Source organism: Myxine glutinosa, chromosome 12 (assembly GCF_964187855.1).
Source record: "Myxine glutinosa chromosome 12, kmMyxGlut1.1, whole genome shotgun sequence".
In the NCBI taxonomy this organism is placed as follows: domain Eukaryota; kingdom Metazoa; phylum Chordata; class Myxini; order Myxiniformes; family Myxinidae; genus Myxine; species Myxine glutinosa.
This window is the reverse complement of record NC_136272.1, coordinates 42,585,490-42,602,781: the sequence shown is the minus strand read 5'-3', so window position 1 is coordinate 42,602,781 and position 17,292 is coordinate 42,585,490. Positions and strand designations below refer to the sequence as shown.

At 42.3% G+C, this 17,292-nt stretch overlaps 2 protein-coding genes across 4 annotated transcripts in view; one reads left to right on the top strand and one right to left on the bottom strand.

Moving 5' to 3' along the window:
• Positions 1-9,538, top strand: part of LOC137437884 (plexin-B3) — a 143,974-nt gene extending 134,436 nt beyond the window's left edge. For 2 of the 3 annotated variants that reach the window (XM_068132583.2, XM_078766310.1), the window contains exons 33-38: positions 1,364-1,521; positions 2,214-2,361; positions 2,557-2,621; positions 2,868-2,937; positions 5,110-5,181; positions 8,784-9,538. In XM_068132583.2, the coding sequence (XP_067988684.2) occupies positions 1,364-1,521; positions 2,214-2,361; positions 2,557-2,621; positions 2,868-2,937; positions 5,110-5,181; positions 8,784-8,858 (588 nt within the window). In that variant the 3' untranslated portion in view covers positions 8,859-9,538. Of the gene's footprint in view, positions 1-1,363; positions 1,522-2,213; positions 2,362-2,556; positions 2,622-2,867; positions 2,938-3,197; positions 3,285-5,109; positions 5,182-8,783 lie in introns of all 3 variants that reach the window. The other variant, XR_013620986.1, reaches the window with a different exon arrangement.
• A 117-nt stretch (positions 9,539-9,655) lies between these two features.
• Positions 9,656-17,292, bottom strand: part of APEH (acylaminoacyl-peptide hydrolase) — a 41,996-nt gene continuing 34,359 nt past the window's right edge. The window contains exons 16-22 of the mRNA XM_068132585.2: positions 16,017-16,097; positions 14,712-14,792; positions 13,653-13,741; positions 13,176-13,366; positions 12,966-13,068; positions 12,545-12,651; positions 9,656-10,029 (exon numbers count right to left, since the gene is read on the bottom strand). Coding sequence (XP_067988686.2) covers positions 9,876-10,029; positions 12,545-12,651; positions 12,966-13,068; positions 13,176-13,366; positions 13,653-13,741; positions 14,712-14,792; positions 16,017-16,097 — 806 coding nt within the window. The 3' untranslated portion in view covers positions 9,656-9,875. The remainder of the gene's footprint in view (positions 10,030-12,544; positions 12,652-12,965; positions 13,069-13,175; positions 13,367-13,652; positions 13,742-14,711; positions 14,793-16,016; positions 16,098-17,292) is intronic.

Here is a 17,292-nt window from a genome sequence, read left to right as displayed (position 1 = left end):
GTGAGCAGGATATCTCAAAATGTTGTGGACGGATTTGGATGGAATTTGGTGAACCGGTTGGATGTGTGATAAGGACGAATTGGTTAGATTTTGATGAAGATCTGAATCCAGATACAATAATTTTAAAAGTGATTCTTCACCATTGAGAGTTGTGGCCAAAAACGATAATATAACATGACAAGTCAGGAGACGACGATGGTTCACGAGCGAGCGGTATTCAATGACAAAGGTCAAAACCGACATTGAAAATATATAAATAGGAATGTATTATCAGTTATGAGGTTAGTTAGCTACACAATACCGAAAATTTGGTTCGATTCCGACATCTTTGAAAATTTGACCTTTGTGATCTTGAAATGTCAAAGGTCGAAGATTCTGAAATTAGTTGGAAAACTTGTATTTCATGATGTATGTGATGATATAAGATCATGTACGACATTTCACCCTATCAGGAAGCGAACAATGTAATAAAACCATCAAAAATCGACTTTTCTAAATTTCGTGACCTTGTGACCTTGACCTTGGGGCGAAAATGAAAAGTCGAGCTCCGTGGGGCTAGACACATGACATTGGCCTAACCAAATATCGAAACCCCTGTCAGATTCCACCAACTCCCTCGGAGAAGATGTAGCTTGAACTCGATTACCCCCTAAAAAGACATCTTTGTCGGGTGTGGCTCCGCCCACAATGAGCGCAATACGCCCACTCTAGGCAGGACACAACTAGATCATGATATCAACCTCCCACCCAAGTTTCATCAAGATCGGATGATTTCATCAGGTAGTTATGCTGTGGACAGACAGACAAACACACAGACACACACCCATGACGAATATAGTGGTCACTCTGTTTGATAACTCGTGAACCAATATCTTGATATCTCAAAATGTTGTGGACGTGTTATGACAAAACTTGGTGGATGAGTTTCGTCGGTGACAAGAACAAGCCGATTAGATTTTGGTTCAGGTCCAGATCCAGCCTATCGATGGGATACAAAAACATAAACTTTTCAGCCCGGCGGAGGGATGCGCTCCACCGAGTGCCGTTCTAGTTGATGTAAGGCAGTGATGTTTGATGACTTCCAGGCAGGTGGAAGATAACTTAGGGCAAATGATAGAGTGAGCAGAGCAGAAAGAACAGAGCAGGTTTTTATGATACGCGAGCTGATGCCGTCCGCTCCAGTTGCAGAATCAAAGTCGAAGGTTGTTAGAAATGTCTCTACCTTCTCAGGTGCAAAAGACAGGGTCCAGGAGCAATTGAGTGCAATTAAGTACAAAGAATGAGGGTTTGGAGATGAAAGATTTTGGATTTTTGTGAACTGTAAAAACCCTTAATATGAGATGTGGTTTTTTCTTCTCTCTAGATGGGAATCCAGGAACTGATGCAGGATGCGTTCAAGGCGATACACAGCCTGGATGGCCCGGCTCCCCCAGGGATCAAGATGTTTTTTGACTTCCTAGATCAGCAGGCATCAAATTATGGGGTCAGCACAGATATTGTGCACATTTGGAAGAGCAACAGGTGCGCTATGATACACCAGGACTCCATCCCTGAAGCTCAATAGCAGCACACATTTCAATACAACACACTCACCTTCTTAAACAATTGTCATCAGTGCCTTCATTATGACGTCATATGTCATATTTCGACAAGTACAACGCTTGATCTGATCAGTATGAAAAAATTCTCTACAACTGTTAGTCAGATGGACACGAAATTTTGACCAGAGAAGCGACTTCTCCGCCATAGTTTTTAATGATAATTATGATGTCATAGATAACGTGGTACAGGCACCATCTTGGAAAAAATCGAATCTTGCATCTTGCTATCCCTAATAATGTCCCATGATCTTTATTACCACCATTAACTTTTCCTAGCCCAACCATCTTGGTGTTTCCTCCCCTCCTCCCTTCCGTATCCTGGTTGTTAAATCACTGGATGTTTGTCCCATTGTCCTTTCTCTTCAATGAGCCTTGCTCCTGTAAATAAATAAATAAAAACAACTGCTCATGATGCAACAGTTGATAAACAACATGAAACATGAAATAAAAATTAAATATAACATAAAAGAATGTGCATCTTGGAAAGAAGCAAAGACCAAGTGTTTGTGAATGAGATAACATGTGACCTTGCAGGCTTCAAACGATAATAGTTAATGTTGTGATGTTGATGTGCAATGCAATTTTGTAACGAGGTGGCGGTTGTGGTCACAGCCTGGCGTTGCGGTTCTGGGTCCAACTCCTGAAGGACCCAAGCCTTGCCTTCGATGTCGAGATTAGGCCGGAACTTCAATCCACACTGGACATCATCTCACAAACCTTCATGGACTTTTGCTCCAACTACGACCAAAAAATCACCAAGGTAGGATTGATTACCCTCCGTCCGTTTCAACTGTGAAAACGTGCCCTGCAAGCACTTTTCCAATTTGCCGCTCCCTGCTAGAATTTTGTACACAAGTTAGAGAAGCTGCATTCTTCGGGTAAAAGCTCTTTCTCCTTCTTTGATCACTTACATTTTCCTCTTTGCCGGATTACTGCGAGGCAACTCTCATTCCAGGACACTCCCACTCATCGCCTCCTTTTTGCAAGGGAATTGCCTCGGTGTCGTCATCTGGTGGATAAGTAAGTGGTTGGAGTGAACTGAAAAGAAACCTCCCAAAAAACACGAGGGGGTTCATTTGGTATAATATGTCATCTATTTGCCTTTTATGTTTCCCTGTTTGGTACATCAAGTAAATATCTATTGGCAATAGTATTTACATGCGTAAACAATAACAGGTAAACTGCTGAGTGAAGATTCTAAACAACCTGGACACTGCTCCCGCACCTTTACCAGCCGTTTTAATATCCATCTCCCTGTGTCTGCAGTTACTACGAGCACGTGGCTAATCAACTGGCCCCAACAGAACAGGAGTTCAACAACTGGCTTGAACAACAGGTACAGAAACCTCTACACAATGGCCAGTATTTTCATTTAGCAAAATTATAAGGCTAAAAACAAACAAAAATAATCAATTACACTTTCATCTCTGTCACCGCAGAAATGTCTCGTGTATTGTATAATCGCCCTCTCATTTGTGATGCCTCTATGTATGAGGCCTTCTCAGCAAACTTCAATTTCCTTCTATCTCTCCCACCCCACCTCATCCCCTCACCCTCTTCTTTCATCTGTGGTGACTTCAACTGCCAACATTCCAGTTGGCTTGGCATCATTCCTTAAACCACTCACCATGGTGTTTCTTGCGGTGAAATCCTTTTGGGTCATTACGGGACTTTCAACATGACGTATGAATGCTAAACAAGGCTTTTTGCACATGCTGTGCGTGTGTGTGCGTGTGTTTACAGTGACTCGGTTCTGCTAGTCGGGCACTTTTAACTTGCCGTTTTAATCTGTGATTGAAAAATCGTCTTTTTCAGCATGCAGAGGAAAGAGTGGCAATTTCAAAATGGTTAGCCATAATTGTTGTTCCTGGATGCAAATCGGACTCACGGAAATATAGGAACACGAGAAATATCCGTGGATGAGACTTGTCGGGCTCATACCATTTCCTGGTAATAGAAGCTTGTGGACACAGTGATGGATATATTAAAAAACACACACATTTTAGCAAGAGATGCAAACATCCCCTGTAGATTCGCAAGCCCCAGCTATGTCCTTCCCATCAGTTTTCAAAAGAACCTAATCCAGATACACAGTCCATTCACTGGTAGCGATCCGTCGTGAGTTTGTGCAGCACACAACCGCCCACTCAGGCCTTGCACTGGCCCCATTCGGCAACCTGAGAAACGTTTCCAAATGTTTTGTTGTGCAGAGGCCCAGCCCTTTCTCTCAGATACTTTTCCAAATATTTTGGCTTCTTTTAGAAACTGAGCCATTTCAGGTAATATTCCTTATCTCGTACACATCAAATAATTTATTTTGCCCCGAACACGGCAGTTTCCTTGGATTTCTGCGCACGCACACCGAGCATTCTGGAGTGGATTATGTCATTTCAAAAGTCCCGTATTCAAGATAAAACCAGGCTGTTGGATACCCAACATATATCTCCCCTAATGGTTCCTACACTCTGCTAGACTTCATCTTATCCAACCTCAAGGATATACAAGGAACTTTAACATAGGAGTTCCTCAAGCCAGCATCCTTGGCCCAACCATTTCCAGTTGCTTCATCGTTGGACTTCCCTTCAACATAAGATCAGGTGTGGGCTGTTTCAGTTTACTTGTGTGTTCAGCACTCTTTATAAGGGGCATGCTCCCTCAGTCTGCAGCAAGACCCTGACAACATCCAGGCTTCGGAACTGACAAGTGGCAAGTGAAATTAAACCTGCAAAGTGTGAGATACGAATAATCTCTAACGAGCGATCACAGCCTGGTCCAGCTGCCCCTAACTTTCAATGGCAACATAATCCCAGAATCCTCAATTGTCAACATACTAGAGGGAAAAAGTGAGAGCCTCGGCCAACGTTCCACAACACGGTCACGGACTTCCCAGACTCATGGCAAAATAAATTTTACATTGGACATGGTAATAAATGTATAAATGTGTGAAATGGTTTTAACCAAGGACACATCATTGACAGTAGAAAACACCAACATGGAATCAAAGATGTTAACAGAAAATAGACAAATTGACACAGTATATGAGACTTGAACCTGGGATCCCAACATTGAGTTAAATGCTCAGATGAGAACACCAACAAAATAAACTAGAACGACACACTTCGACGTCACGACATCCCCCGATATGCCTCCGCCCACATTATAACATCATTATAATACTTGTACTAAGTTTGATTTAAATCCATTCAGCAGTTCTCAAGTTATCACATTTTTACCTGACATGACCTTTGACCTAATGATCTCATAATCCAATCAGTTCATCTTTGCATCATCTATACTTATACAAAATTTGTTCAAAATCCTATCACTTTTTCATGAGTTGGTGTAGCAACATCAATTTTACTTAACATGACGTCTGGCCTTTGACCTTGTGACCCTAAAAGGAGAAACACATTATGATAAAACTATCAGGATAAACCAACAACAAATAGATGATAGTCATTTCTGCATAAAAGAGCTCTTGCCATTTCTACCCCTTCCCTGCCCACAGTCTTACACCGGCGAACTGAGGCAGGTTGCCATGTCTGAGCTATACAAGTACGGACAGCGTTACTACACACAGGTGATGTAAAGTCTTAATCCCATTATCTATCATACTAAAATATGCAATTTGGTGTCTGTCTGTTTTTGTGATCACGATATTCTGTCGTTACTTATCCAATCGCAACCAAACTTGACAGGACTAAGGGTCACACGATGGAGGTTGTGGCGACTTCGACTCCCCCACCCCCACACCCCCTCCTCAAAGGGGTTAAGATTGCTATTCGTGACATTTTTCCAAAGCCGCTTCTAATAATGAAAGTAATAACAAAAGTCATAAGTGGAAATATTTCAGACAAACTTTAAAAACTATCACATTAGACTCCAACTAGTCCTTCATTGAAGACTCTCAAGTAACTTATGACTAATGATAATAGCATTATTACTAAACAGTATTAATACTAATAATATCTCCTCACCCCAAGGGGGTTTTTCCTCCTTGGACCAATGCTGTGTTAACGTGTATAAAATAGCTTCTAAGGGCATTTCGTGGTGTACCCCTTCTGGAAGTAAATTTTTTTTTATAAACCACAAACATGTATGATTACCTTTTAAATAGTCACCACTGCTGTTTAACATTAAACTGAAATACATTGAGGAATCCCGACGTCCTTGAGGCATTATATGCTCATCACGTCCACCAAAGACTAACGGACTCGAGCCGACATCTACGGTAATCTATATACCCCAAAGATGATAATAACACGACCCTTTCTGCCGCTTCCTTGGGGAGTGAGTTTACTACTGTATATAATAGGTTCATAATTGAGCTTGAGGTGGGGGTGGGTTGTATACCCGCTAATATATATAGATATATAGTCGTGGCTAAAATATTGGCACCCTTGCACTTTTTTCAAATAATTCAGCATTTCTTCCAGAAAATTGTTGAAATTTAAAAATCTTTTGGTATCCACATTTGTATTTCTTTAGATTACAGTGGAACAAAACAAAAAAGCTGAAAAAAATTGCTAAATCTTAGCTTATTCCACACGGAAATCCTAAAATGGCCCGGACAATATTATTGTCACCTTTTAGAAGTTGTTAGAAATAATTAGATTTCAAGCAGGTGATTCTCCTTTACTTTGGAATTAAACTCACCTGTGATGAGTTGCAGGTGCCTGCAATAAAAAAAATCATTCATTCAACCAGTTTGAATAGAGAAAAGGAGTCGTTCTGCTATTTTGTGTCACTGGCTGTACCACAATGAGCATGGAGAAAAGAAAGAAAATCAGAGAATTGTATGAGGTCAGACAAGATTGTAGCCAAGCATGGACAATCCCAAGGCTACAAGTCCATCTCCAGAGACCTTTGTGTTCCTGTGTCCACCAGAAGGCAATGTTATCAGGAAGTTTAAGGCCCATGGCTCTGTAGCCAACCTCCCTGGATGTGGCTGCAAGAGAAAACTTGATCGAAGATTGCAGCAAAGGTTTGTTCGAATGGTGGAGAAAGCACCTCGATCAACTGCCAAACAGATTCAAGCTGACCTTCAGACACAAGGTACGACAGTTTCAACTTGCACCATCCGTCACCACCCCAATGAAAGGAGACCCAGGAGGACCCCACTGCTGCTGAGAGAGAGACATACGAAAGCCCGACTGGAGTTTGCCAAAACACACCTGAACAAGCCAAAATACTTCTGGGAGAATGTCCTGTGGGCAGATGAGACCAAATTAGAGCTTTTTGGTAAAGCAGATCATCTCTCTGTTTACAGAAAACAAAATGAAGCCTTCAAAGAAAAGAACACCTTCCCTACAGTCAAAGATTTGATGCAGGTTCAGTGATGTTTTGGGGTTGCTGTGCTGCCTCTGGCACTGGGTGCCTTGAATGTGTGCATGGCATCATGAAATCAGGAGATTACCAAGGCATTTTGGAGCACAATGTTCAACCTAGTGTCAGAAAGCTGGGTCTCTGTCGAAGGTCATGAGTCTTGCAGCAGGAGAATGACCCCAAACACACTTCAAAAAGCACCCAAGAAGGGTTCAAGACAAAACGCTGGACAGTTCTGAAGTGGCCAGCAATGTGTCCAGATCTAAATCCCATTGAACACCTGTGGGGAGATCGGAAAACAGCAGTTGGGAGAAGGCACCTTCAAATCTGGGAGAACTGGAGCAGTTTGCACAAGAAGAGTGGGCCAAACTGCCAGTAGAGAGGTGTAGGAAGCTCATTCATGGCTATAGGAAGCGCTTGACTGCAGTTATTTTGTCCAAAGGCCGTGATACCAAATATTAAGCTGACGGTGTCAATAATTTTGCCAATGCCATTTCATTATATTTTCTGATTTAAAAGGAGATAAGTTCTGAATCAAAAACAAAGGTTCTCTAATATTAACAGTAAAATAAAGAATTGTGGAGATGAAATGCTTTTGTGAATTTCAACTTATTTTTAGGGAAAATTGTGAGTTATTTGAAAAAGGTGCAATATTTTTGGCCACGACTGTGAACACACACACACACACACACACACACACACACACACACACACACACACACACACACACACACACACACACACACACACACACACACACACACACACACACACACACACACACACACACACACACACACACACACACACACACACACACACACACACACACACACACACACGGCTAATGCTGTTTGTCTGTCCTCCTCCCTCCCCCGAAACATGGAAATGCATTAAGGAAACATTGGTTCACATTAATCCAAACCTCGGGATAAATTATAGTGTCAAAAAAACAAAACAAAGAACAGTTGTGCACAAGAGATTGCTTCTTCATGCATATAAAGTGCAGATAGTGCAACCATTAGAACTGATAACTTCCCCAGTAGATGGATTGAACGTGGCAGGGCAGTCCCCTGGCCTCCACGGTCTCCCGATACGACGCCCTTCAACTTTTTCTTGTTGGGGTGTGACAAGGATTGTTTTCCAAACCTGACACTGACATTGAACACTTTGTGTATCTCGGTTAACCAATTGCATCAGTAATGTGATGAGGAATATATTGGCCAACACGTGGATTGAAGTGGATTATCGCTTGGATGCGCTACATGCCACTAAAGGTGCACATGTTGAGATGTATTGAAGAACACAAGAAACTTTATGAATTACGTGATAAAATGCAAAAAAACCGTATCATTGTATCTCGTGGTTTGGTTGTAATACAATTTAAAAACTAGAACAAGTCTTTGTGGACAGCCTGTACCTCATTCCGTAGCCTAATATTATCTTCATACAATCCAGGCTAAGTTTACTCAATCAAATTTTTTGATAAATCAATAAGTTGTTAAACTCATTTTACTCTTTAATTAAAATTCCTTATTGAATCTCCCATTGAGCTTTTTCAAGCAGCGCAAGAATAAAACGATTCCTTTTTATTGTGGTATTTTTCCAATGGGCTTCTGCTAGTCACTTTTATGTCACTACTCAATTCCTGTATCAGGAATACCGGTAAAGTGCCACAAAATACCACACACTAAAAAGCTATCAAAAATTAACCACAAAGGGTGCTGCATGGTGCTGGAGCTTATGGTCATTGGTCATCTACAATCTTCAGTGCTTGTGAAAATTAATAATCGTTATCATAATCTTGTAGCCATGGCCAACGACTCCGCTCAATTCTGTCACCTTTGGCATCAACAGATTGTTCGAAGCTTGGAAGACGAAGGAAATGAAGGATTGGTGGAGAGATTTCAGGAAGTGTACTACAAAGTGTGACAACTTCAGGTCGACCGGAGCGATGAGCAAGCTCAACCGCAACGAAGTCTGCTGGCTGCACTTGGAGCTTTAATGCTTATTTTTAATACCTTTGTATAAAGAGTAATCTTAAAATTTGACACTTGAAAATGTAAAGGTAGTTATAAGACTGGCAAGCTCCGCTTCTCCTAAAATGATCCTTTTGAACACGAACACTATGGACCCCACAGCCCAAGAGTTCAGGTGCAAGTAAATCCCAAAGGTCAATTTACATTGTGCTGTCTTGGGATGGGTAGAGGAAGGATAGGGAGCTACCTAATGTTGCTGTCAATTGTTCCACCGCATTAGGCATGAGTAATACATCACAACGAATGTAATGTACATCTCGTGTTTTGGTGACAAGATCATTTCAGTTTCCATTTGGGAAAGTGGTTTTCACTTCCCTACTGTGGCTGATTTGTCAGCGTGGTCAGCTCGTGTCTCATGGCAAATCTCCCTCACAATTTCCATCAAGGGAAGTCCAATCACAAGTCCTGCAGCTGAGCTGGCACCCAATAAGTGTCTCCTTCTAACTTGGTTTTTAATTTCTGCACACGAGCTCTGAATTATGTTTTACACTGGCTGAGAATGGTACTGGTAACAAAACTGAATTTTGCATATGACGAGAGGATTATGATCAAAAATAAAATATTTTCAAAACACGTGAGAGATCCTTCTTGTGATACAAAAGCACCACTCGGCGTATGGTGAAAGCACCACAACGCATGATACAAAAGCACCACCCATTTATGGCAGAGTGAACACAAGGAAATAGCAGATTCTCCATTTTGGATTTAATTTTGTGCAAAGCAATCGTCCTGTCCCAGTAAAAGGACAGTTTGTGCATCCAGCAGTGAAGCACAGGAAATCCCTGTACAGGAAAGACAAACCACTCACAGGGATGTTTATATATACTCTTCTTTTTTTTTTTCTTCTTCTTCTTCTACACACAGATCAGATTACCAGTGCATAAAAAAAAAAAAATCAAGTGGTTACACTTCAGGTCCGTGGATGAGAAGGAGGATCCAATGCGAGTGACCACAGGGGTGGCTGCAGAAGGTGCTTTCCAAACCACAAGATAATGTTGAGGAAGGCGTCTGCCTCAACGTCCACTTTCGCGAGTGAGTGGTTGTCCTCGGGGTATAATACCATCCTGACGCACATGCAAATCACAAGTTAGTGAAGTGAACAGTTGCACATCAAAGCACATGATGCAATGGCTCCTGACTGATGAATGTGTGGCTGATTAAGGGTGTAGTACTGGTGAACAGGTGATATTTTTTTTTTTTTTTTTTTAGCTGAACAGTTTCCTTATAGTCTTATAAACAAGAATCATGCTATTAGAGGTCATAGAAGTACCCCTAATTATTGTTATCTTTACACGCAATGTACAAGAAATATCATATTTTGCATGAAATTTGTTATAACTTTAATTTGCATCATTCTTTTGGGCTGAAATTTGGACAGGATATTCAGAATATCACTTCCTTTAAAATGATGAAGGCTTTTGTTTATAGGAGTAGCCATTGTGGATTTATTGAAGGACAACCAAGTTTTATCTGGTAATTGGCATAATTAGCTAATTAGTGAACATTTGACATAATTTCACAAAATCCTCTCATCAGGTAGTAGAGTAACACATGTATAATACATGTACCAAGTTTTGTGTGAAAAGAATGATAGGTGACATAGAAGTAGAAAAGTGTTCTTTGTTTTTCCTTGTTTTTTATTGACGGTCTAATTTATGCAAATTATATGCATGTAATATGACAAAGAAGCGTTGAAACTGGTCTGAGTTAAAGCCAAGATTATATTTTTCAAGAAAAACTGAAAATTAGATATTAACTTGACTTTGTTTTTGTGTAAAGGCCTCTCAAAGGTACCTATGTAGTTTTCTCAATTTTTCACCAGTACTACACCCTTAAGCAGGGTTTACACTCCACTTCAATAAAACTTCAGCCAAACAATACACGCATTAAACCCAAATATTTATTACGTTTCAAGCGAACCAAACCTCCCCAGACTCCCTTGGTTCTCACTGGTATACATACATAAATACGACATCAAACTTGATGGTTGTGCATTCCCTTTATCAGTGCCCAATGCAAAATAAACATCCGCTGTATCAACCTGGAAAACAGTGGGCCAGTCATCCAAATCCAGTTTCCCAAATGCACCGGCTGGCAGGATGGCCGAGAGGTATACACACTCCTCCAACTTGTCTAGCCCGGGTTTGAATTCCGCCCCAGCTATAAACGGTCATCCCGGTGTTTCACAGGTAGGGCAATTCATCAATGTGTTTGTAGTCCCTCGGATGGACGTTAAACTGGGTGTCTCGTCTGTCGGCATTAGATGGTGGACGTTAAAGATCCCAGTGTTCGTTGCAAAGAGTAGGAGAGCTATCGCTGGCACCGTGAGCAAATTTTAAAATCCTGCCCTAACCTACAGGGGGCACTGCATCAGCGACACAGATGTGTCCTTGGCCAATGATGCTACCCCACAGCCCTGTGCTGCATACGAAAGAAGTGGTTGAAAGACATAATAGTAACACAAAAGTAAAAAAAAAAAAAAAAAAAAAAAAAAATATATACATATATATATATATATATATATATATATATATATATATATATATATATATATATAATATATATAAAACACAGTTTGTGTGTGTGTGTGTGTGTAATGTTACTGATAGACTCCTAAACGGAGAGGCTCACGTACTTGATATTTGGCACAGACATGGCCATTGAGCCTGGTAAGAACATGGCCGACCTAAAAATTTATTTCATAATATTATTTTACCATATTTTTACCTCAGCACATTTCAGCGAGGAATATTACGACCGGAATGGCAGAGCAGCGCGCTGATTCGCTCAGAGCGATCACGTGATGTTCCAACTTTGCCGCCATAATCTCACAGTTATGCGTTCGCACGTAATTCAGTTTTTTCACATTTCAGCGAGGAACATTGCCATTCACACCACATAGGTTTTTTTTTTCTTTCATCTTTAGATCCATATTTTTTGCCATAATGTAGCGCATTATGGTTCTCTCGAGCTCGAGTTAGCCAATCACCTGGGAGCATGAGGCCACGTTGGCAACGCCCACGACACGACGCAGAGTTGCAATCGATCGCTCAGAGCGATCACGTGATGTTCCTTGCCGCGCGATTGCGTTTTTTCACATTTCAGCGAGGAACATTGCCATTCACACCACATAGGTTTTTTTTCTTTCATCTTTAGATCCATATTTTTTTTCAGCGAGGAATATTATACACGGAATCTGAATCGGTGGCAGAGCAGCGCGCTGATTCGACGATTCACGCGCCCTCCCCCCTCCTCTCCCCCCCCTCTTCTCCCCCCCCCTCTTCTCCTCTTCTCCCCTCCCCCCCTCCTCTCCTCCCCCTCCTCCTCCCCTCCCCCCCGTTCCCCTCCCCTTCCCCCTCCCCTCCCCCGCCCGGCAATGCCGGGTACTTCTGCTAGTATATATATATATATCAATGAACGAATAAAGGAATTATTCTGAACCAATTGGACGGTTACACAGGCCTTTCCACAAATGGCCAAAATAAGGCGATTGTAATGAAGGATGTGGATCAAATGTACATTATAGAAGCCAGTGCATGAAAAGCAAATTGTAGTTTTTTGTGCCGTTGCGGTCATCACCGTGCTGGAGTCCCCCTGGCAAGCAAGAGACGGTACAATGCTGTGGCCTGACTGCATGGGACTCGCTTGTCCTCCTGTCCCACAAGCAGCAGTGTGGGAGTAACAATCTGTTTGAAAAAGGGAGGCGAAATGAGTGAGGAATTATTATACCTCGGTTTCCATGCACCATTGGAGCTGGGTCGAAAACCCCGTTTGAGCCTTTTTTCCGAGGTCTCCCGCAACCCACTTTTACGGTTGGAACCCAGTCAAGTGAAATGTTTCCATGCAACGTAAGTTTGAGGGATGCGGGCATGTCATTTGCAAGGGGCAGCGGTGTTTATAACCTGGGTTGAGTGGAGCATGGAAACGAAGCATAAGAGATGTGGGAGAGTTTGCGTGTGTGCTCCGATGCAAATCGTACAACAGCAAGCAAATATCTTACCTTTGAGGCATGTACAATTGGGGATTTGGACCGCATTGCTCCCAGCAGCTCCTCACTGAGTGCACATGTGCCATCATATTCCTGCCCAGACTCTACGCTGGCCCTGGAGAGAATATCACGCAAAGCACAAGAATATCATGGTTGATCAGCACTACCGCACATGACCCTAAAATGTGCCCGAGTGGGAAAAATAAATCACGAATCGCTGACCAGTCTGGGATGTCGGACACGATTGCCAGGCTTGGAAGATCAATGACCGGATTCCGCAACACACAGGCACGGAATCGCTCAGGAAATTGACCAATCAAGTGGCAACCCAAAAACCCTCCGTGAGAGCCCCCAAGCAAAAAGATGTTCCGCACATCTACATCGTCTCGTTGGCATGCTGCCTCAACTGCACGCTGTAAGAAAAAGAAAAACAATCCTCAACTCTCTTCATTGAGAACCTCTCCCCTACCCACCCCCATCCTCCCCCCCCCCCACCCTCCTCCACATCCCGCCCCTCCCCCCCCCTCCCACTCTTAAAGTCCAAAATGATTATGACACAATGACTGACTTTCTCAGCAGATCACAATCGTACCGTTATAGTACATTCTCATATCACTCCCTTTCCCCAACCCCTCCCCTCCTCATATCGTTCAACCAACCCTTTCCCCAACCCACTAATCACCCAGGACTGACACTCACCTGCACATCCAACACATCTTGAGTGCCAATGTTGCCAAGCAGAGAGGAGATGCTGTCCTGACCAAATCCACATGATCCACGATAATTAACTGGGAACACGACCGCACAAGGTTACAACTAAAAGTTCACTTTGACTAGATAGTATGTGATAATCATGCATACGTTGTTGTACAAAACAATCACAACAACTTGTACAACTGGGGCATCTGGACCTGTTAAGGACGGGGGCCAATTTAGCCACAATCCCTTCTGATCCTACCCTACTATTGATTACTGAGTGAATATTACCTTTTGGCGAAATTGAATTATCCTAATGGTGAGTATTTGGCTGTGGACTTCAAGGAGAGGGACTGGCAGGATACACTCGAGGTGCGCGCACTCGCCCCATTGGTGTCTATCCTGAGTTCAAATATCGACCCAGCTATAAAATGTCATCCTGGTATTTCACAAGCAGGGTGAGGCATCAATGCGTGTGCAACATGCAGTCCCTCAGATGGATATTAAACTAGGTGTCATCCACTGGCATTGGTTGGAGCACATTAAAGACCCCCCCCCATGAAGACACACGGTATCCTTCGCGAATAGTAGGTGAGTTAATTGCCAGCGCCCTGGTTACATTCGATGTTCCTGCACATTCAGTTGAGTATCAGAGTGGTGACCTGTCCAGGATTGTAATCCTTGCAAAGAAACTGCTTAAATCCAACGGTCTGTCTTGAGCATGGTGCACAACCAACCAACCTGAACAACAGGCCATGTGACATCAATTGATTAACCACTCAATGGAGGCAGCAACACAAGCTTCATACAGTAGTATTTCACCATATTTGCATGTTTTCAATGAACAATTTCATAATAAGAGGAAACATTTCTGACAAACTTAAAAAACTATCATCACATTGGACTCCAGAGTCCTTCATTGGACAGTCTCAAGTAACAAGGTCTAAAGTCCAAGAAAATAAAATAAATTTAAAATGTGATGTAAGGATGCAAGACATCTTGGTGGCATCTCCAAGTTCTGGATTATTCAAACGGTGATAAATATTCAGAGTTTTATTTTACCTAGGAGGACAACGCAGCGGACGAGGCAGAGCATGGCGGGATAAGTCATCCACTCAGTACTAAATACAGAGTGTGGCCCTCCTGCAAACACAGCACCATTATAATACACAGTCTGATGAGACCAATGGGACAAAAGCAGAAAATAAATAAATAAAAATCACTCATAGAGCGACACTTGGCAAAAGAGAAAGTAGAATAGCACTCAGTAGAGCATCCCTTTGACCTCACAAATAATTGGTGGTTGAATTCAGTGACCTGAAATGCAATCCTCTTCAAATTTTACGTTAATCGGATGAAAATTGACAATTTTAGAAATGCACCCTATGTTGACCTTTTGGCCCATGTTGACCTCAAAAATAGTTAGTGGTTTAATTCAGTTCACTAATATGAAAATCCTATTCAAATTTCAAGTCAATCGGATGAAAATTGAGTATTTTAGAAATCTGAAAAGGTTGTTGACCTTTTGGCCTATGTTGACCTCAAAAATAGTTGGTGGTTGAATTTAGTTAGCCGATATTAAAATCCTATTCAAATTTCAGGTCACTCGGATGAAAATCGTGGATTTTAGAAATTTGACAAAAAGTGGTTGTCCTTTGGCCTATGATGACCTTGTGACCTATGTTGACCTCAAAAATAGTTGGTGGGTGAATTCAGTTCGCCGATATGAAAATCCTATTCAAATTTCAAGTCAATCAGATGAAAATTGAGGATTTTAGAAATCTGAAGGGGTTGTTGACCTTTGGGCCTATGTTAACCTCAAAAATAGTTGGTGGTTGAATTCACTTATCCGATATGTAAATCCTATTCAAAATTTAAGTCAATCGGATGAATATTGAGGATTTTAGAAAAAAAATTAAAAAATGGTTGACCTTTGGCCTATGTTGACCTTTTGACCTCAAAAATAATTAGGATTCTGTCAGACCACTAACTCTACCATTTGGTGAAGTTTCGTGAAGATCGGTTTAAAATTGTAACCTGTAGGCAAGTATAAGTGAGCAGACAGACAAACACACACACACACAAACCAGAGTGATCAACATACTTGTCAAAAAAAAAAATTGCCAAGTAATAAATAAAAATATAAATGAACAGGATTGTGAATAACCAAACGATACATGTGGGAAAACTATGCGCCCAGACCGAGAATCAAACCCAGGTCCTCTGGTGAACCTCTGGTCCTCTCGTGAATTACAATCCTCAAAGGCCTGGCCTCAAAGAGGACTATATAGTCCGTGACTGGAGCCTTCGACATAAATAAAAAAAGAGAATTCAGTCCGTCGGACTCGATACTCGAGCAAAACCTACCATGAGGATAGACAACGAGAGGAAACTTCTGCATGGCAGATGGGGATGGGGCCAACAGGATAGCTTCGTATTTAATCCCAGCTGGGGGTGGAAAGGGGCATTTTGGTTTGAAATACGTGTAATGGTACAGCTCTGATCTTCATGTTGAGAGGAAATCAATTTGACTCTGAACTGTGGGTACAAGTCTATTTGAAGACAAACCACACACACTTGTTTACAACTTGTTACAACTTGTTACAACTTGTTTACAATTCAGCAATGTGAAATAAATCACTGATGAACAATGTGGAACAAATCAGCAATCATGAATGTGGAATCGGCAATGCAAAATATGGAATGCGGACTATGGAATCAGCAATACGAAAGGTGAAATGCGGAATGTAGATTCAGCAATGCAGAATGTAGAATCAGCAATGCGGAATGTAGAATCAGCAATGCGGAATGTAGATTCAGCAATGCGGAATGTAGAATCAGCAATGCGGAATGTAGAATCAGCAATGCGGAATGTAGAATCAGCAATGCGGAATGTAGAATCAGCAATGCCGAATGTAGAATCAGCAATGCCGAATGTAGAATCAGCAATGCCGAATGTAGAATCAGCAATGCGGAATGCAAAATCAGCAATGAGGAATGCAAAATCAGCAATGAGGAATGCGAAATCGGCACTGGTGAATGTGGAATCAGCAATACGGAATGTGGAGTCAGCAATGCGGAATGTGGAGTCAGCAATGCGGAATGTGGAGCCAGCGATGCAGAATGTGGAGTCAGCAACGCGGCATGTGGAGTCAGCGATGTGGAATGTGGGGTCAGCAATGCGGAATGTGGAGGCAGCAATGCGGAATGTGGAGGCAGCAATGCGGAATGTGGAGTCAGCGATGCGGAATGTGGAGTCAGCGATGCGGAATGTGGAGTCAGCAACGCGGCATGTGGAGTCAGCAATGCGGAATGTGGAGTCAGCGATGCGGAATGTGGGGTCAGCGATGCGGAATGTGGAGTCAGCGATGCGGAATGTGGAGTCAGCAATGCGGAATGTGGAGTCAGCAATGCGGAATGTGGAGTCAGCAATGCGGAATGTGGAGTCAGCAATGCGGAATGTGAAATCAGCAATGGGGGAACGTGGAATCTGCAATGGGGGAACGTGGAATCTGCAATGGGGGAACGTGGAATCAGCAATGGGGGAACGTGGAATCAGCAATGGGGGAACGTGGAACCAGCAATGGGGGAACGTGGAATCAGCAATGGGGGAACGTGGAATCAGCAATGGGGGAACGTGGAA